At 34.7% G+C, this 22910-nt stretch overlaps 1 protein-coding gene across 4 annotated transcripts in view; it reads left to right on the top strand.

Moving 5' to 3' along the window:
* Window positions 1-22910, top strand: part of LOC136031204 (sushi, von Willebrand factor type A, EGF and pentraxin domain-containing protein 1-like) — a 196603-nt gene that overhangs the window by 90152 nt on the left and 83541 nt on the right. For 3 of the 4 annotated variants that reach the window (XM_065710568.1, XM_065710571.1, XM_065710570.1), the window contains exons 8-9: window positions 5289-5468; window positions 14448-14621. In XM_065710568.1, coding sequence (XP_065566640.1) covers window positions 5289-5468; window positions 14448-14621 — 354 coding nt within the window. Of the gene's footprint in view, window positions 1-5288; window positions 5469-14442; window positions 14622-22910 lie in introns of all 4 variants that reach the window. The other variant, XM_065710569.1, reaches the window with a different exon arrangement.

The following is a 22910-nucleotide window of genomic DNA, read 5'->3' as shown; positions in this document are numbered from 1 at the left end:
GAGGTATAGATCTCTAGATTCAAAACAACTATATCTAAAATTCTTATTTATAGCTACAAATAAAACACCAGATGGACGACCAGTACTAGTTTTAGCAGGACTAATAAAATATAAAGTGTCAGACGGAACTTCTAGGATTGGCGAATTGTCCGCATTGAGCAAGTGACTATATTATGTACAATACCCAAGCTCAAGCAAGTGAAGTTGAAGAACAGGGCACACCAGGGGATGATCATGCTTGACCTTACCAGCTCCGTCCCAGCTCTAATAAACTATTCGAAGCCACATATAGAGAGGCAAAGGTAGCATCCCCAATGTTTCAAGCAGGAGGCTGAATAATAGTTCTGCCCAACCAAGTGCCTTTGAACAGGGTTTGGTTTTCAGATTTGCCCAGCATAATGCCTTTGGGTGTATCAGAGAATGATTTTGGTTGAATTGACAAGCTCAGTCCAAATACTAGTCAACTCTGAGGGATTGCTGTAGAGAGGTGATTCTAGCTCCCCAAATATTTCATTGGACGTCATCCCAGCTCAACTAAGTACCTTGGAAGAAAAGGGTGTACCAGAGAATAATTTTGCTAGGGCTGAACGCCACATTACAGAAACTCTCGAAGATATGCTGTGGAACTGGGTGCTTCAACCCACTTATAGACACTGACGTTGAGAAAGGACATAGTGGTAGCAGTATAGTAGAGAAAACTTCTGCAGCGCAAACTGTATTGCCTGACTTTTATTTGCCAAACTCTACCTTGCACAATATATAAGTTGATAATGCCACATCTGGGGATCTGTTTAATACACTGACAGCAGGGGATATTATCACAGATTCAATTGACATAGTATACTCTTATGTAGGCAAGATCCGAATTTTTCTTGAAGGACAGATTCGGGAACGGAGAGGGAGAGACAGTATGAAAGCATCCATTGTAAAAGCCTGTTTTATTTAAATGAAAAGTCGGGGGACGTATATTTGCACTATGTGTAAACTGAAATGCTAACACATTACCCGTATTTATAGAGTTTTAGGGCATGTCTTAGGCAGTTGGTAAACAGTATTGTCACAAAACTAGATAGCTAAAATGAGAAGAGGAGAGGGGTAGTGATTTTATTTACTGAAAATTTAAATGTTAATGTATGTAAATTAAATAAAATTAATTTAAGAGGTTGCAGGGCGGGGAAGGTGTCTATAGCTTTAAAATATAATTCAGATTTAGAGGGATGTAAAGGTGTACACCAAATTTGTTTCGGTACAGGGCTTCAGTCTTTCAAGTTTGCATTTCTTGTAGCAGCCCACATATCCCTGCAAAAGGATACTAGTAAGACAAAATTGAACAAATTGACAGCTATTAAGGGTAGGGCAGAGTTTCCTAAAGTGAATTTCAATTGTTTCAATAGTCAATATCCAGTAACATTTAAGGGAATAGATATTTTTGAGTGGGTCAATAAACATTTAGCGATTAATGTTACTGTTTTACAATATAAAACTGGATTTGAGGTGGGATTGTGCTTAGATAAAACGGGGTGATATATCCAGTCAGGACTCAATCCATTGAATCAGTCTAGTACTGCATATGGCTTCTTTACACGCTTAATACAGAACCTGATTCAATTGGATATTTTAATCTAATTACAGATATTAGTCGGTTTTTATGTGGGGGTAAAAAATTTTGGGGTGTATATCACTATTATCCAGCGTGTCTCGCTAGATTTCTTGCTGAATTAAACTTAATGCATCATATGAGACAATGTAAGCGTCATGGCTGTCAATTTGTGGAATTGTTTAGCGATGACAAGGCAGTCTTGCGTTTCAAGAACTTCTAAAATTCATTCCTACAGAGCGACAATGTCACCTTAGACGACGAAGCCAAAATCACAGTTGTGTTTGGCACATGAAGCTATTGCAGTCTCTTACGCCCATGTCCAAAGATACTCTTGTAATACCATGCAATTGGTAGAGGTATTTGAGACATTAGATGGGGAAGATTGTATGCACGCAACTATCATTGCACTTCTTAAAACGGCAAATAAGTCAATTTCACGGTTGCACAATGTAAATTATCCGACGAATCTATAACCAGAAGACAGGTCGACCATTAAAAATAAAAAAAGTGTGTTGGGTTTATAAGAAGAAAGTGGTTAAGGGTAATGGGGGAAGGATGACAGTTTGCGATAATGATAATTTAAGCAATCCAATTTTATTAGGGTATAGCAACTTTCGTGGACAGACTCATAAATCATCTAGTTTAAATATCAGACAACAGTACTTTCTACCTGTTTATATACACAATTCCGATTATGATTTGAAATTCATTTTACCAGCATTGCCATGTTTGCAGTAAGATGAAGCTGTAGATGGTACATGGGTAAATGGTTCTTTTTCTTTTAATATCATACCAAATCATCTGAGAAGCTGCTAATCTTAGATTTCAAATGTAACACAATGATAATAGTCATTGTTGCTCGAATGAAATGTGCTTATAGATTCTTATAGTTTCCCCTCCAAATTCGCTAAGTCAAGTAATTAAATCAATTATAATAACAAAATATCAAACAGTTCGTGGTAACGAATAAGCAAGGAAAGACAAGGCACAGTAGTAATCAAGACCCTAAATAACTAAATTAAGGTAAGAATTAATCAGGGTGTTATTCTGTTTTTTTCTCTTCAGGGGGGTGGTTGGTTTACAAAAGGATTGTTTGGGGTTTACAAAAAACTTGAAAAAATGCACAAAAAATTTTTTCATACTGATTTTTGTTTAGTTTTTACGCGTCAGACAAACGTTACGAGGAGGGAGGTACCAACCCCTAAACTCCACTGAACACGGTCTTGTGATGAATGCATTCAATGTGTCTCTTACGCTGATTCCAAATATATAAAATTCATCAAATTTAATATTATCCATCAGAAGCCACCAGCCTGAGAAAGTTCGCCTGATTTTTGAACAAGGGGGGAAAGACTCCAAAAGTCAAGAGATCATAATTAGAAACACACCATCAGATTCACTATATCAAAAGAACCCTACTGAATCGGCCTAAAGTCCCTAACAATAAAAATGAGGAGTTTACTAAAATGAGAAATTATCTAAAAATGAGGAATTAAATAACCACGGATCCTTGGTTATTTGTTTTTTTCTCCAAACCAATGATCCTGGAATATTGAGAGGGGGTTCATTCAAACTTAAACAAGAAAGCTTAGCATAGCCTAGACATAGAGTCCTGGATGGAAATTTTGGGACCCAAGCACATGCCCAATCTCGATAATGGAATACCGATTTGCTCAGGAGCATTACATTACAAAAACAATACCTACCCGGTTGTACTCATTACAATTTTTGGAGGTCGAAACAAGTTCCATTGATGATAGAAACAATATATCTGTCCAGTAAGCATCTCAAATCATCATGGTATGCTTATTCTCGGAATAATGCCAAAAAAGGTGCCGTGAAAAAATCATTAGTAGCATTTACCAAAAATTCAACTCCAATTGAGAATTCGATTGCGCGATTAACTTGTTACGATGTCTTGACACTTAACATCAGTTGGCCAGCGTCCTAGAAACAATACATTGATCACCTTAGAAATTATTTTTAATAATATAATATTCTTTTACCTTTCAAAAGTCATTCTTTTACCTTTGAAAATCCTTGGTCTTACGTACGATTCATACGTCAAAAATGAATTTTATAAAATCAATGGAAAACTGCATAGATCACCATCTATAACTGCGACTATAACGACACCTGTGACTTTAATTATTTAGATGGCAGCATTGGGGGAATCCCCATTCTGTTTGGTCTTTTAAAAAAGTGTCTGGCTCAGGATTCGAAGAGGGTACATGGCACTTAAAATGTATAATGGGATATTTCTCTAGTAGCTGTTATTGAATTGGTACGTTTATTATGGGAAGTTTGATACGAGAAGTGTCTTTTACAAACTATAGTCTTCGTTTAGTTCAAAGAAGAGAAAATGATTTCTTTTTTCTCCAAATTATGGACAAGAACGTTTACAATGTTAAATAGGCCATTTAAACAAGTTCGGAAGACAGAGTTTGTTTCCGAGTTTAGCTTTGAGGGTTTTTTCCAAGTTTTACGTTTTATTCGAGTAAATTTCTCAATTAAAATTGTTGCTTCTAAATCTCTGCTTCTAGGGCTTCGGAGAAACACTTCTAAATATTCACCAAGCTATTTGGGTTGTTCCATATATTTTTATGGTAATTTCTTTTTCGTCAGGCTTCCTTATTATGGTCTAGGTTTCTTTATTCACAAACAGGAAAATGAATTTTACAAAACACAAACGCTGACTCGTGAAAAAACAGACGTTTTAGCCATATCTTGCATCATAATGTACTAGCCAGTTCCATCAACTCTAACACAGTTATAATTAATAAAAATACAAAGAAATAGAAAAAAAACGAAAACCCTAAACGTGAAACCAGACTCTTTTAATAATTAACTAAAATAAAACTTTCAAAGAGGATTTTCAAGAGGATTTTCAAGAAGTTTTCGAAGAAAAGTAAAGTGCCACATTAAAATTAGGACCAGCAGAAATAAACTGCAATAATTCAAATTCTAAACGAGCAGAATCTACTATTTAAGATTAAATGAAAACCAAAACGAACAGGAATTTAAAAAAAAGGTCATAGCAAATATAGTGATATATAATCTTGAATACGGCCGATCTATTTTCCGTTCCAATTAGCTGCTTAACACTATGAAGAGTAATTTTTGAATATTATTTTATATTTATACAGAACTCTTAATTCAAATTCAAAAATTTTCAAATCCAGAACTTTATTCTGCTAGGAGAACACTGAGAAAAATACCAAAACAAATACCAAGAAATTACAAAATTTGGACGTAAAAATATTTTCCTCTGTTTGCCTAATGTCTACCTGACATTAACTAGTTCTGACAAATTTTAACATCCCGTCGTGAAAATTCAAACATAAAAGGTGTGTTAAAAACTTGAATTAAGGATGTACAGTATGCCTAGATCCCTAAATAATATCTCTTTGTTTTCACTATATCACGAAGTTTTTTCGTTATACGACAAATACTTCTGTTAAAATTGTAATTCAAAATTCAGGCGTCAAGAAGTCTCCTTTCTTTACTTTCAGAAAATAAAAGAAATGCAAACTGTCTCTTAAAAGTTTGTATTCCGGTTTCTCATTTCAAAACTTTGTTATTACTATCTCAGTTTCAGTGCCTTAGTCTTTCCTCCAATAAGCATAATCATTCTTAGGAAACCTGCTTTTCCCTGAGAAGTTTGATTATTAAAGCGAAAATTTTCCAGAAATAAACTGTGGACCCCCTGGAGTACTATACAATGGATGGATTGACAGCACAGAAGGAGGATTTTCACTTGGTGCGTCGGTGATTTTCAGATGCTTTGACGGTATTGAACTTGTGGGTCACAAGTCAAGTATTTGCCAAAAAGACGGGATTTGGCTATATCCTTTGCCAAAATGCTTAGGTAAATCCATTATTTTTTACCAGTCTGAAATTGTTTTAGTCCTACAGTATGATTAAATAAAAAACAAAACAAGTTTTTTTTTTCAACTGAAAGTAAGGAACAACATTAAAACTTAAAACGAACAGAAATTATCACGTGTATGAAGGGGGTTACCTCCTTCTGAACACTTCTCTCTTTACGCTAAGGTTTTTTAGTATTTTTAAAAGGCTTCTTAATGTTATAATTAAACAACCCTTGTGTTTCAGGAGTCGTTCTTAAAGAACTGGGACTAAATTCAAACTTTAGCGTAAAGAGCAAGGGGTTGAGGAGGAGGCAACTCCCTTCATATAGCCAATAATTTCTGTTCGTTTTAAGTTTTATTGTTGCCCCTTACTTTTAGTTGAAAAACTTGTATTTTATTTAATTTTTGGTAATTTTTTAAATAATCCCAGGTAATCTGGCCCACCCTTCACGAAGAAATACCCTCCCGACGGACATATTTTCTAGGCTATTCAATTCCAGTAAAAATTTACCCAGGGCAATTACCCTTAACAACTCGACGCATGAAAATGAGACGAAAAAGAGAAAGCAAGAGATAAAAATAATTTTGTATAGGAATTCTTGCAAACTCTCCCACTTTTCCGGGTGGAAAAATCCCCCAGGAGAAAATTCGTACCTTCCAACCCTAAAATTTATGGTTGCTTCCAAATAACATATTTTATAACTTAAAGACCTTTATACTAGGGCTGCGTGGAGGGGGTATATTTTATCCAAAGACATAGTTATTTGATCTTTCAACTATGGGGAACAAAATGGCTATCTCAAAATTTGGATCCGTGGACGATTTTTGGGAAAAAGGGTGAGGGCCTAGTTGTCCTCCAATCTTCTTGGTCACTTAAAAAGGGAACTAGAACTTTTAATTTCCGCTCTCTCACAATGTTTTGTGACCATTGTGTCGATACGGTAACCCCTAGAAGAAAAAAAAATTCCGTGATCTTTCTTCTGGCAATAAATACAAAATTCCACATTTTGCAGATAGGAGCTTGAAACTTCTAGATTAGAGTTTTTTGATACGCTGGATCTGATGGTGTGATTTTCATTATGAATCTATGACTTTTAGGGACTGATTTTCCTTTTTTTAAGAAATCAGGCTAATTTTCTCAGGCTCTTAGCCGTTAATGGGTACATTAAACTTATGAAACTTTTATATTTGCAATCAGAATAATAAGCTAATTCTTTTCATGTATCTATTGGTATCAAACTTTCGTTTTTTAGAGTTTTGGTTACTATTGCGCCGGGTCGCTCTTTACTTACAGTTTGTTGCCACGAACTCTTTATCGCTACGAAGGCAGTTTTCTTAGTTACGGTAGTGGTAGTAACAGCAGTAGTTGTTGTGGGAGCAGTTTTTGACGGAAAAAAACAACAACAAATAAACACGATTCCGTGATCTTTCTTCTGGCAATCAATACGGAATTCCATATTTTTGCAGATAAAAGCTTGAAACCTCTACATTAGGATGTTCAGGTATGCTGAGTCAGACGGTGTGATTTTCACTAACATTCTGTGACTGTTAGGGGGCGATTTCCCTTTTTTTAGATAATTTGGCAAATTTTTTCAGGGTCGTAAATAATACTAATTTAATGAAACTTATATACAGTATTTGAACTCAGCATAATCAGCTGATTCTTTTGATATAGCTATTGGTATCAAAAATACGTTTTTTAGAGTTTCGGTTGCTATTCAGCCGGGTCACTCCTTGCTTACAGTTCGTTACCACGAGCTTTTTGACATATTGAAGGTACTTCTATTCTCCATCGTCAATATTGTGGTTAATCGGTGTTGTCGCCCTGTGGATGGAAGGATAAGCTTCTCAAACGTAGAAAGTAATATGTAAACATTTAACTTTTAAGCACCCAGTACCTTAGAAAAACCAATTAAATTTAAAATACGACATTTTAGATTGAAATGGCTAGAAAATACAGTAGGGAAAATTATTTACAATGATAAAAAGGGAACCTTTCGTTATGGTAGGCCTACTGTATCTTGACCCCCCCCCCCCCCCCTCTGAAATGATGGAGTATTATTCGGGAATTACTGGGAGTAAAGCATATTTTTCTGTATACTTTACCTTTTTTCGTCCAACATTAAAAAACTGCATGGTGTACATATGGGAGTAAACTTTTTCCATATGAGTCAATTAGTTTTCAACTATCAATTTAGTTTTATCAGTCTGATACGTAATAGAATTTAATCAATAGTTTCTTAATTTAACGTTATTACTATTAGTTAAGCCTTTTAGTTTTACTGTTTTAAGAAAATCTTATATTGGGCATTGTTTTCTTTGTTTCAAGCCAACTGCTTATTAGTATATTGGAAATTCAGTAGGTAAAAAAAACATTCATTTGGAACAATCTGTTTCGTTTTCTATGAAGGGAAAACGGTGATCTAGAGTGAAAGAGGTTAAAGGTGACAGCACCAAAACTATTTGTTGTGATTATTATTTTTTTTTTTTTGGTTCGTCTGCATTCTAAAAAATTAGCAGAAACTACCACAAATAGGATTAAGGCTAACGCTCCCTGTCTCTTCTATAGACCAGAATAGAATTCGGACTTTGCTGAAAACAGTCTTTATTTTGATCTATGCGTTTAATTTGTCATAACATAAAAAAAAGAAATAATTCACCCTGATAATCATGATTACTAACAAAAATGAAATATATATATATATATATATATATATATATATATATATATATATATATATATATATATATATATATATATATATATATATATATATATATATATATATATATATATATATATATATATATATATATATATATATATATATATATATATATATATATATATATATATATATATATATATATATATATATATATATATATATATATATATATATATATATATATATATATATATATATATATATCTACTAGCTGTTGGGGTGGCGCTTCGCGCCACCCCAACACCTAGTTGGTGGGGGCGCTTCGCCCCCCCCCCCAAGCCCCCCCGCGCGCGTAAGTCGTTACGCGCCATATTAGTTACGCGCCATTGTAGTTGTGTCCCTATGTCCCACCTGTGAATATAGATAGATATATATATATATATATATATATATATATATATATATATATATATATATATATATATATATATATATATATATATATATATATATATATATATGTTTTTAACTACGTAAAACTTGCGAATATACAACATTCTTTGCTGTCCCATTGTCTGTGCATATAAATAGATTGTCAGGTTTACCGACTCTTGAACATGCAACATATAATGGTCCATGGGAAAACAATCCGTATTCAGATCTATACCTCATGATTCTAATGATTGCCCTTGAGCTTTGTTGATGGTGATTGCTAATCGACCATTCCCTGAGTCGCCATCGTCATTTATATATCCCCCTGTGCACCCCGGCGTCCCCTTTGTAGTTATGTCCCTGTGTCCCGGTCGTCATTTATATTCCCTGTGTCCCGGTCGTCATTTGTGTCCCGGTGTCCCAGTCTGTGATTTCTCTTTGAGCGTCCCGGGCGTCATTTATATTCCTTGTGTCCCGGTGTCCCGGTCGTCATTTATATCCCCCTGTGCCCCCGGCGTCCCCGTTGTAGTTGTGTCATTTATATTCCCTGTGTCCCGGTCGTCATCCCGGTATACATTCGTTTTTGAATTGGTATATGATGAAATAAATTTTTAATTTTTTCCCTTTTTTTCCTTTTAGTTTTTTTTTATTGGTTTTGACCTTTTTTTAGGTTTTTTAGTTTTTTTCTTTTTTCTTTTTAGTTTTTTTTTGAAGTTTTTATCTTTTTAGTTTTTTTATTTTTATTTATATTTTTTAGTTTTCTTTTTCTCCTTTATTTTTCAGTTTTTTTCCTTTTTTTAGTTTTTTTTTCTTTTTTAGTTCTTTTAGTTTTTACCTTTTTTAGTTTTTTTTAGTTTTTTAGATGAAAATTTTTTTTAGTTTTTTACCTTTTTTTCTTTTTAGTTTTTTATTGGTTTTTACCTTTTTTTTAGCTTTTTTAGTTTTTTTTCGTTTTTTCTTTTTACTTTTTTTTTAGTTTTTATCTTTTTTATTTTTTTTTATTTTTATTCTTAATTTTATTAGTTTTCTTTTTCTCTTCTATTTTTCAGTTTTTTCCTTTTTTTTCTTTTTTTTAGTTTTTAGTTTTTTAAGTTTTTTTCCTTTTTTTAGTTTCTTTAGTTTTTTTAGTTTTTCGGCTTTTTTATTAAATTTTTGTATTTTTCCCCTTTTATTCTTTTTATTTTTTTTTTGGTTTTTACTTTTTTTTAGTTTTTTTAGTTTTTTTTCTTTTTTCTTTTTATTTTTTTTTCTTTTTATTTTTTTTTAGTTTTGTTTTTCTCCTTTATTTTTCATTTTTTTTCCTTTTTTTATTTTTTTTCTTTTTTAGTTTTTTTAATTTTTTTTATTAGTTTTTAGTTTTTTTTTCTTTTTAGTTTTTTTGTAGTTTTTACCTTTTTTTAGTTTTTTTAGCTTTTTTTTACTTATGTCCTGGTCGTCATTTATACTCCCTGTGTCGTCATTTATACTCCACAGATCCACAGATCCACAGAGAACTTATTTTTATATATATAGATAGATAGATATATATAAAAATAAGTTGTCTGTCTGTGGATCTGTGGATCAGGTGACGTCATGTTTCTGTGTCGGCTGACGTCATGAAATTAGTTGTCGTCATTTTTGCTTTGACGATGCTTAGTATATTGTAAAACACATTAATTTTGTTAATAATATACCATTTAAAACACCAGAATGAACATGCTGGAGTAGTCACTCGGTGAGAGAGGGTGTCAGAACGGAGAATGAAGGTCCCAGGTTCAAATCCTGGTTAGGCTAAAAAAGGTAAAAAACTAAAAACTAAAAAAAAACTGAAAAAACTAAAAAAAGGCAAAAACTACAAAAAAAACTAAAAACTAATAAAAAAATAAAAAAGCTAAAAAACTAAGAAAACTAAAAAAAAACTAAAAAATTAAAAAAACTAAAAACTAAAAAAAAAATAAAAAAAAAGGAAAAAACTGAAAAATAGAAGAGAAAAAGAAAACTAATAAAATTAAGAATAAAAAAAAAAAAAATTAAAAAGATAAAAACTAAAAAAAAAAGTAAGAAAAAACGAAAAAAAATTAAAAAAGCTAAAAAAAAAGGGAAAAACCAATAAAAAACTAATAAGAAAAAAAGGAAAAACCGCGCAGTTAGATGAAGATCCACCTGGACAGCGAGAGTCAAAACATATCAAAACTTAAAATGATAGCGATGATGATTGGGTTTGGGATCTTGACTTGGATAAGGTCATCAATGCCTACTAGATTTTAGTTAAAAAAACAAAGGTTCGGCGATATGTATTTCATAGTGAAGCTGAAAAATAAAGAAGAAAAAGAAAACTGAAAAAAGAAAAAATGTAAAAAACTAAAAAATACTAAAAAGAAAAAACACTCAAAGAGAAATTACAGACCGGGACACAAATGACGACCGGGACAGAGGGAATATAAATAACGACCGGGACACTCAAAGAGAAATTACAGACTGGGATACCGGGACACAAATGACGACCGGGACACAGGGAATATAAATGACGACCAGGACACAGGTATTTAAGAATATCGTTCAAAGAAAAAATTTTAATTGTAAGAAGACCGTTGAAAGAGAAATTTCTAATTGTAAAATGACTGAAGAACCTACAATGGCAACGGTACCAACTGCATCAATGACGCGTGCGAAACGTCAACCCCAAGTCAAATTCGTGCATTGTTTGGCATCATTTTAACTACTTGCTCTCCATCAGCTCCTACAGAGTTATGGGGAAAATATAAGTCAAAAATGTCCGAAGATATACTCCATCGAAAACAGTTAGAGACGTCAGATATGACTTTTGATTTTACATCAGAAATTTATAACTACACTTTAGTTATTATAGAAGATTTGTGCGTACGTATGGCAAACAAACCTCTTCAGGATTTGGGAATGCCTTCACCTAACCGTATCGCTGCTGTTTCAACATGTGTAGAATTGGATCGTGAACAAAGTTACAGTACGAGTGATCTATTGTCGTATGTACAAAATAACATTTCCAAGTTAACGTCGGAACAAAAAGACATTTATGATACGATAGACTCAATTTCAGGACGTATACAATTACCTGCTGAATTCTGTAATTTAGTGACGTCCAAAAATGAATTGATTGAAAAAGTATTTCCGTATATTCTAAAAAATTATAAAAATAATAAATGGCTAAGTGAAAGAGCGATTCTCGCACCCAAAAATATAGACGTCCACGAAATCAACAATATTGTTTTGACCAAGATTCGAGACCAGGCAGTCCTTTACGACACAGTTTTGGAACCAAATGAAGCGGTTAATTATCCATTTGAATTTTTAAATTCCATAGATCTTTCAGGGTTTCCACCACACGTGCTACAACTAAAAATAGGCGTACCAATAATACTTTTAAGAAATATCAACCCACCAAAGCTTTGCAATGGCACGCGACTTGCCGTAAAAAAAAACGATGGAAAACCTAATAGAGTCATTAATAGTACATACGGCTTTGTATATGCACAGACAATGGGAAAGCCAAGAATGTTGTATATTCGCAATTTTTACGTAGTTTAACTCCTGCAGACGAAATGAATGCTTGCCTGAAAAATTCTAATTTATGGGCACACGTAAAAATATTAAAATTAACTACAAATATGCGTGTCCGATTGCAAAACGATGACTGGTCAAACATTTTCAGATCAATTGCTGGCAATTGGAAACGGAAAGCTCCCAGTAGTGGGAAAGCCAAAAATGTTGTATATTCGCAATTTTTACGTAGTTTGAAACACATATATAAATCTATCTATATTCAAAGGTGGGACACAGGGACACAAATACAATGGCGCGTAACTAATATGGCGCGTAACGACTTACGCGCGCGGGGGGGCTTGGGGGGGCGCGAAGCGCCCCACTAACTAGGTGTTGGGGTGGCGCGAAGCGCCACCCCAACAGCTAGTATGTATATATATATATATATATATATATATATATATATATATATATATATATATATATATATATATATATATATATATATATATATATATATATATGTGTGTGTGTGTGTGTGTGTGTTACGGTGAAGAATTGACATCTAGTAAATGCCGATATTCACCGATAAATGTCCAAAATTCCTTTTTCTGTGCTTGGATTCAGTCAGCTTTGTCAGTCATGTGCAAGGTTTTGATGGTAAAATTTAAGGTTAGATTAGGTTAAATTAGGTTACAAATGTTAGAAATGGGTTAAAAACCTAACCTTCCAATATCAAATCTTGCATACAACTGAAAAGCTGACTGGCAAAGGTGACTAAATCCAAGGAGAAAAAGAAGTAATTTCGGACATTCTCTGCAATTAAAATGAGGTAATTGTCCCAATATGCGTTGTCATAACACTTCCGAATTTGTAGCATAATTCCTGTTTCTTAAATCTGCATTGCATTGCCCTCCTTATATGCTTAAATGTATTTTTGAAGAATAGACAATTTCTCCATGTTGGAACACCACTCTTTGAACGGGGTGGGTCGTGTCCCCCTCCTCTCTCTAGGTATATTTTTTAACCTTCCAACTATTCCGAGTGAAACTGCTATCTTTAAATTTGTGTTCAATGTCATGTGGTCCCTCGCGAAAAACAACATCATATTATTAGGGCTGGTGATCCTTCGATTACCCTTGATCCTTGAAATGAGTAATTCAAACTTGAACTTCTTTTCGGGTGAACCTTCTCCTAAGTGACCATGATCGTCTGTTCTACACTAAACAGCCAGAAAAGCCGTATATGAGAGACAGTTTGTAACACTCATTTTAAAGAAAAACAACAGAATGCAATAAAAACTTTTTATATATAAAAATAAGATCTAACCGTCAAATGTTTTTTCTAGAAAATTTTAATTCTCCGAAAATTGAATGGACGCTCTAGAGTTGTTCACATATTTGTTCCCTACTGTCAATTGTAAAAGCAGTCTGTTTTATAACAAGTTTCTTTTTATTAGTAATTTTGAGCAAACGTCTTCTGCTGCTGCACAAAATAAATTTCCTATTTGAAGCTATAGTTTTTGTTTGATCGCTTTAACAGGCCTAGGATATAGTCACTCGTGAACCAACTTTATGACTTACACACTAGGGGACTATTTTTATTTATTCATTCTTTTTTTATTTATTCATTCTTTCTTTTTTTGCAAGCAAGACCGTTATTTGCATTCAGAAAAAAACTTTCTAAGCAACCATCAGTTTAGCCGTAAACACTGCTTCGATTTCAACTGATACTCCTATGCAATTCCTTACAGACTAGAAATTGTGTAATCCTAAGGTTACCATCTCTGACTGTGTTTGTTTGTGTTTGTGCTTTTTTTGTGAGCAAGACCGTTATTTGACTTTCTGAAAGACTTTCTGAATGCGTGACTTTCTAAGCAACCAGCAGTTTATCTTTCAACACTGCTGCAATTTCAACTGATACTCCTATGCAAAATTCCTTACAGACTTGATATGGTTCAATCCTAAGACTTCTGACTGTGTTTGTGTTTGTGTGTGATTTTTTTTTCCTGTTTTGTTCAATATTCAACCAGTCGGATATTATGACCCCTGTCGTGTCCTATTTACTCTGAAACTGCAACTGTTTTGTTCCAATAGTAAAATAGCCAAATTAAATGACTCATAAATAAAAATTTAAATTTCCTCAAAGTTTATTAAAAGGATATATATCAGTCTGAAGGCTCTCATGAACAAAAGTGCTAATTTGATTTTTAAAATTCAATTCTGGTTGTATGTTTGCTTTCTGATTTCCTCAAACAATTCTAAACAGAACTTTAAGTTTCTATCATTAAGGGTTCCATTATTCATGGAAATATATGTACGTATAATGCTACATGAAAAATAAACAGTCTAGTAACTCAAAAAGAAATTTTTACTTTAGCATCATGTATAGTCCCTGCAATAGAAAATGGCCGTGCTATGAACCATTCTATCGGAGCCGTTTTACGACACAGTGAAGTTCTGAATATCGATTGCAATCCTGGATATGAACAAATTGGGTTACCTCCTGTTTGTCATAATGGGACATGGACAGTTGTGCCTCGGTGTATCCCAGGTACTATTTCACTATTTAGTTTCAAGTAGTTTCCGAAGCTTTGAAACAAGCATTTGCGCTTAAATTTTTAACAATAAAGCAAAACTGTTTAAAGACTCATGAAGACCAAACACTGGTAAATCTGGTAAGTACAATGAGCTGAGAATAGGAAGCACATACAATTGAACCTGGGACCTTCATGATAAAAAATGGAAACATTTGTGTATAAAATCTACCAGCGATTAGGTCGAGCTTTTTGGACATTCTGCCATAGTAATTCTCAACGCTTCCCTAATTTATATTCCTCATAAAATGTTTCTTATAAGGTAATTTTTGTTCGCATATATTATAAAAATAAAGGTAAAATTATGGTATTCTTTCATCCTTTCCTTTTTTTGTTGCTTTTGGAAGAGCTTCATAAACTTGACTGTTTTCAGCTCCATATCCAATCAAAGTAGCACTAACAACATGTAAATTAAAATCCCTCTTGACCTAGTTTTAGTCGACATTATGCTGGATATTTTTTTATTTCAATTATATTATTCAATTATCAGCTATTCAATTTTCTTGATTCAGTTTCAATACATCTCATGATAGAGCTTAACAATCTTAAGGTATCTAAAAGGAAAGCAACCTTATTGATTGCTGGTAGTTTCCTGCCTTCTAATAATGTAACAATTTAGCTCTAAGATAAGGAATTCGCCACAGGGAAGAGACTATACATAAAAAACAATCTCTCTCTATATATTTTAATGATAAATTGTATCAATTACTCATTAATGCACAATGAGTGGTCCAATGTGGGTGTATTTAAGGTCAGCTGTACCTTCAAGCTTCAATGGGATTGTAAAGTTTTTCTTTTCTACAAGTCATATTTGTTTAAATCTATAGAATATATCTCTTGTCGATGAATATTTTTTTTTCTTATTACATGTTTTGTGGCTCCATCACAGGTGATGATATGCCAAACGATTTGTTTGGTAGGTTTACTTTCACCCAAAGGACCTCCTTATCGCTAGGAACCGACGAAAGGAAATGAACGGAAGAACTAGGAAGTGACGAAAATGGATTGTTTTTTTCTGAGGTACATAGCAACAACACCTCCACCAAAGTCTAACTTCTCCGGTTTTGCGATCCAGTCTCAGGAGGGTGCAACCAGGAATGTTGACGTCACTATCAATCACGCCTGAATTTAGGTTAGTCTCAGATCCACACATGACAGAAGGGGAGATCTCATTCATCATACGCTGAAGGTTATCCAACTTGGATCGGTGGCCATGTACATTGCAGTGGGTAATAGTAAACGTATCCGTAAGAATTGTCGTAGGGTGCACATTTTGTTGTCTACCGAAAGGAAGTCCTATCCGAGGCTGTTTTTTCGGTTTGAAAACTAGGTAAATACCGGCTGAATGGGTAGTTGGCCGAAACAGCAAACAAAAGAACTCCAGAGACAGACTTTGCCTCATCAGAGAAGGAGTGGTCATAAGACCTTAAACTTAACCTCAGCAAGGGTGGTGGTGACTCTCATAGGGGTAGGAGTCGCCACCTTTCGGTACCTACCACACTCAAGTTCTGTTGGCACCCCTGATTGGTTTGCTGGAGCATACCCCCGCATACCCAAACTTGCAGAGGGCGTTTTCCAATATGAATTTTCTGCCCTTTCGCAGTTGTCCTCCTGGAGATGATCCTCCCACAATAATATCCTGCAGTACCATGTAATTTAACCAATTGCTAAAAGAAGGTTTGCTACTACCAAGACGTGTCCACACGCCGGTGGGCCCTGTTCAGTGTTTGTTACTGAGATGCACTGACTAGATTCTCCATTTTGTTTTTGTCTGTTGTTGATTATTTTTTCGTCTTTATTTATGTTGTTTTGTGTTTATAGGTTAGATTCAATAATATAAGTTGAAATTTGTCTGTTTTTGGTGAATAGATTTTAAGAACACGCTGGGTATACATGATATAACAAGAAAGCGGTGACGAAAAATAAAACTGAAATAGAAAACATCAACAAGGATAGGTATAAGTCCATGAGTCAGCAGCTATCAATAAACAGATCAGTAAAGCCTAAAAGCCACGATCATAAAATTGATTTGTCTCTGCCCCTCTAAGCTTTTGAAAATCCATTAGTTCTTTTTGCTGAGGCAAACTTAGCATTTGTAATAAACAGTTTGCCAAAATCACAGGAAAGCAATTGAAATAAAAAAAGAAACATACATTAAGACTTTTCATTAAACGAAGACCCTGGAGATGTTTTTTAGACCCAAGTACGATGATCTAATGAAATAAAAGACTCAATACATGCTCCTTCTCGATATCAAAATAATCAATTAGTCGTGTTAATACATGACAAATCGCACGGCAAGCACCTGTAAGTAGGGAGAATCGTGGCCCAATCTAATTTTTGTACAGTTTTGCCATTTGTTTTGATTTTCAGTGATTTTTCGATCAAAGACAAATCGTTCATACAGAAGCGATAATTATATAGTTTCCAATTCAACTAAAAATATAAGTTTGGTTTGCATGCCATGTCAATTTTTGTTGGGAGTTCTGAATAGCGGTTGCACACTACGTACCTGTGGTGCTGATTCTATTTTACTGAGAACACTTTGCGTAAATATAGTAGCTATTTATGTGTTAGTAGTCATGACTATCGTATTGTTTTGTTTTTTATCATGTCCCTGTGGTTTTTCTTGCAGTAAATATATCTATCGATATCTTGGTGAGAAAGGTGAGCGTTACCAAGGACATGCGCTGTTCGTATATTATCCAATTTTTGAACTTGAAAAAGTTATATTTTGCTGTGTAGAATTATTTCTTGGACAGGTGTATAACTTTAAAGCAAAATACAATTTAGTGCGGTATTGAGGCTATTACAGTTACGGCTAAATGTAAAATTATGTTACCATTTTTTTCAGAATCATGGTTTTGGACCTGAAGTTTTAAGCATGCCCTTTTTATTTTCTCCACAGCTCATTTAAGCATTTTTCATGAATTTTATTTGCACCTCGATTCAAAGTTATGACTTTTTTTTTATATTTGAAGTATTTCAGTACCTGTACTCTGTAAAATGGTGTCTATCATATGCTATTAAGAGCAGGCCTACTATTTATTCTTTAATATCCCATTGTGTTTTCAAGAGGAAAAGTTAATCTTGTTGTTATTGAACAGCACTCTACCGTAAAATTAAAAGTCAATCAACCAACAAAAGTCGGTACTTCTCTTTACTCGTCCTGCATGGAAATTTTTTCTTGGAAACCCTTAGGGAGTGAGAAAGTATCAGTATAGGAAAAGTTTTATATCTTAGAAAACAAAATTTAGTTCTCAACAAATATTTTACTTTTTCCACAAGGTCTGAAAACTAGAGGCTCTTTTTTCAGACTGAATTTTGCCAAAAATTTAGGTTTCTACTTCTTCAATAATATCTTAAAAGCCAAAAGCTCATTATTTCAAAACTGTTAAAGAATACCCTGAAATACTAATAGATGGTGGGGGCGCTTTGCGCCCCCCCCCAAGCCCCCCGCGCGCGTAAGTCGTTACGCGCCATATTAGTTACGCACCATTGTAGTTGTGTCCCTGTGTCCCACCTGTGAATATATATATATATATATATATATATATATATATATATATATATATGTTTTTAACTACGTAAAACTTGCGAATATACAACATTCTTCGCTGTCCCATTGTCTGTGCATATAAATAGATTGTCAGGTTTACCGACTCTTGAACATGCAACATATAACTGTCCATGGGAAAACAATCCGTATTCAGATCTATACCTCATGATTCTAATGATTGCCCTTGAGCTTTGTTGATGGTGATTGCTAATCGAACATTCTCTGTGTCCCCATCGTCATTTATATATCCCCCGGCGTCCCCGTTGTAGTTGTGTCCCTGTGTCGAGGTCGTCATTTGTCTCCCGGTGTCCCGGTCTATATATACATTCGTTTTTGAATTGGTATATGATGAAATAAATTTTTGTGTTTTTCCCTTTTTTTCTTTTTAGTATTTTTTTGGTTTTTACTTTTTTTTAGTTTTTTAGTTTTTTTTTTCTTTTTTCTTTTTAGTTTTTTTGTAGTTTTTACCTTTTAGTTTTTTTATTTTTATTTTTTTAGTTTTGTTTTTCTCCTTTATTTTTCATTTATCTTCATTCATTTATCTCCTTTATCTTCCTTTTTTTATTTGTTTATTTTTTATTTTTTTTTAGTTTTTTAGCTTTTTTAGTTTTTTATTAGTTTTAGTTTTTTTTTCTTTTTAGTTTTTTTTTGTAGTTTTTACCTTTTTTTTAGTTTTTTTAGTTTTTTTTTTTTACTTATGTCCTGGTCGTCATTTATATTCCCTGTGTCCCGGTCGTCATTTGTGTCCCGGTGCTTTGTTGATGGTGATTGCTAATCGAACATTCCTTGTGTCCCGGTCGCTTTCTCTTTCAGTGTCCCGGTCGTCATTTATATTCCCTATGTCCCGGTGTCCCGGTCGTCATTTCTTTCCCGATGTCCCGATCTGTAATTTCGTCAGTCGACAAACATGACGTCAGTCGACACACAAACATGACGTCACTCGACACACACACACACAGACAACTTATTTATAAATATATAGATATATACAATAAAACATAGCATAAAATATAAATGAAATGGAAAACCCCACCATAATTCAATGCACTATCTCAGCTAAACCTAAGGTCGATTCAACTTCCACATTTGAGCATCTGAAGATTGGAGCAGAAATATTCAACTTAGACCACCTTAACATCTACCCCATATAAAACTGAAGTAAATAATTTTGCTCGAGAATTAGTGTTTCATTCTTAAATAAATTAAATAACACAACAAGTTTTTTCAACTGAAATTAAGGAACAACATTAAAACTTTAAACAAATAGAAATAGTTCTATATATTAAGTGAGTTGTCCCTTCCCCACTCCTCGATTTGCACATTAAAGTCTTAAAGCTCTTCAAAAATACTTTAAAAAATCAAGGGGCCTGTAGTCTTTCCTAGGTGCTCAGTACAACAGGTCAAACTTTAGCGTAAAGAAGGGTTGAGGAAAGGGAATCTCCCCTAATAAAGAACAGTGCTGTTCCGAACAGAATTATTTTAATTTAGTTTATTCGTTTTGGTTTTAAGGTTTCTCTTTACTTCCAGTTGAAAAAACTTGTTCTTTTTATTTAATTTCTGACTGTTTTTCAAATGAAGGCCAGGAAATCCCCTTCCCTACCATCCCTCCCGTGTAATATTTGTCCGAAAGAACTCCCATGGAAACCTTCCTCCCTGTGGAAAATTCTCCCCGTGGAAAATCCCCAACCCCCCCGGAAAACTACACCGAAAAATGGCAATATATTTCCCAATAAAAATACTATACACCAATACTTCACTTTGCGTCGTTTCGCTTTGTGTTTTGTTTTTTTTGAAGTTGCGTCGCTGCTCAATCTATATATCTATCTAAATATATAAAAATAAGTTGTCTATGTGTGTGTGTGTGTGTGTGTGTGTCGAGTGACGTCATGTTTGTGTGGCGACTGACGTCATGTTTGTCGACTGACGAAATTACAGACCGGGACATCGGGGCACAAATGATGACCGGGACACCGGGACATAGGGAATATAAATGACGACCGGGACACTCAAAGAGAAAGCAACCGGGACAAAAGGAATGTTCGATTAGCAATCACCATCAACAAAGCACCGGGACACAAATGATGACGAAACGAATGTATATACAGACCGGGACACCGGGACACAAATGACGACCGGGACACAGGGAATATAAATGACGACCGGGACACAGGGACACAACTACAACGGGGACGCCGGGGGGCACAGGGGGATATATAAATGACGACGGGGACACAGGGAATGTTCGATTAGCAATCACCATCAACAAAGCTCAAGGGCAATCATTAGAATCATGAGGTATAACTAAAAAAACTAAAAAAAGGTAAAAACTAAAAACTAAAAAAAAGAGCAATTCAAAAACGAATGTATATACATACTGGGACACAAATGACGACCGGGACACCGGGACACAAGGAATATAAATGACGAACGGGACACCCAAAGAGAAATTACAGACAGGTATACCGGGACACAAATGACGACCGGAACACAGGGAATATAAATTACGACCGGGACACAGGGACACAACTACAACGGGGACGCCGGGGGGCACAGGAGGGCTTGGGTGGGCGCGAAGCGCCCCCTCCAACTAGGTGTTGGGGTGGCTCGAAGCGCCACCCCAACAGCTAGTATATAAAAATAAGTTGTTTGTTTGTGTGTTGACTGACGTCATGCATGTTTGTCGACTGACGTCCTTATAAGGATTGGGGCATTATGCCGGCATGAAGTTGATTGTCGACTCATGTCATGTTTGTCGACTGACGAAATTACAGACCGGGACACCAGGACACAAATGACGACCGAAACACAGGGGACACTCAAAGAGAAATTACATACTGGGACACCGGGACACAAATAACGACCGGGAGACAGGGAATATAAATGACGACCGGGACACAGGGACACAACTACAACGGGGACGCCGGGGGGGGGGCACAGGGGGATATATAAATGACGACCGGGACTCAGGGAATGTTTGATTAGCAATCACCATCAACAAAGCTCAAGGGCAATTATTCAAATAATGAGGTATAGATCTGATTACGCATTGTTTTTCCCATGGACAACCGGGACACAAATGACGACCGGGACGCAGGGAATATAAATGACGACCGGGACACTCAAAGAGAAATTATAGACCGGGACACAAATGACGACCGGGACACCGGGACACAGGGAATATAAATGACGGCCGGGAAACTCAAAGAGAAATTACAGACTGGGACACCGGGACACAAAAGACGACCGGGACACAGGGAATATAAATGACGACCGGGACACAGGGACACAACTACAACGGGGACGCCGGAGGGCACAGGGGTATATATAAATGACGACGGGGACACAGGGAATGTTCGATTAGTAATCACTATCAACAAAGCTCAAGGGCAATCATTAGAATAACGAGGTATAGATCTGAATAAGGATTGTTTTTCCCATGGACTATTCTATGTTGCATGTTCAAGAGTCGGTAAACCTGAGAATATATTTATATGCACACACAATGGGACAGCGAAGAATGTTGTATATTCGCAAGTTTTACGTAGTTAAAAACATATATATATATATATATATATATATATATATATATATATATATATATATATATATATATATATATATATATATATATATATATATATTCACAGGTGGGACACAGAGACACAACTACAATGGCGCGTAACTAATATGGCGCGTAACGACTTACGCGCGCGGGGGGCGTGAAGCGCCCCCACCGACTAGGTATTGGGATGGCGCGAAGCGCCACCCCAACAGCTAGTTAGTAATAGTTTTCGTTGCACGTCATTATTTTTCGAGGTTGCGTTTGAATATTTGATATTCAAGACTCAAGATTTGGGTCTTGAATATTTTTTTTAGTGTTTTTTTTATCAGATAAATGCTCTTCTTGTAAACTTAACTCCATCTATCTTTTTACTTGTTTGGATTTCTTTGGTTCTCTCTTTTAAGTAATAATTACAGTTCTCCCTTTTTCTCGCAGGCAATTCCATTAACTGTGCAGTTAAAAGGGTGACTCATCCCTTTAAAAACGTATTTTTGGACGCCAGGTTGTTTCTTTGTATGTATGTGATAACATTTTATATCAGTTTTGTTTTTAATGTTTACTTCGTTAAATTTTCTTTTTAAAAATTAGTATCTAAAAAGTACTTCTAGTCTGTCTCTAATATAAGTGTTTTATTCTGTTCAGTGAAGAGGAAAATACATACTTTTGATCGCATGTGATAGTGTACCACATTTCAGCCATAATTATACTCTTCCTTCTACTCCCCTCTGGTAGCACATTCAAGTTCTAATAGAGTAAAAGACATATTGCTAAACATTGTGCTAAGAACAACCCCACCAATATTATCAGATAATACCCTCAAAACTATTACTCAACAAGCAGCTGCAAGTCAAATGTAGCCAGTATCCAGTAATCGATTTTCTTTTCCGCTAGTCAATTATTGCTGACATAGGAAACACGTAATCCAAAGATTTTTCGAAGTATTTCTATCAAAAGGTAATCCCCAAATGCAAAATTTCAGAAAGGTTTTCTTTGTCCAGCTGTCTAGCGCACCATCCTGCAGACGAGTAATCTTTTTTTAATCATAATGTGGATAACAACTTTTGGAATATAAAGGTTCCCTAAGAAAAAGACGTATTGAAAGAAAATTGGATCTCGAAAAAAAAC

This window comes from Artemia franciscana, chromosome 9, assembly GCF_032884065.1.
Source record: "Artemia franciscana chromosome 9, ASM3288406v1, whole genome shotgun sequence".
In the NCBI taxonomy this organism is placed as follows: Eukaryota; Metazoa; Arthropoda; class Branchiopoda; order Anostraca; family Artemiidae; genus Artemia; species Artemia franciscana.
Note: the sequence above shows the minus strand (reverse complement) of the source record. Positions and strands in the feature narration are given on the sequence as shown.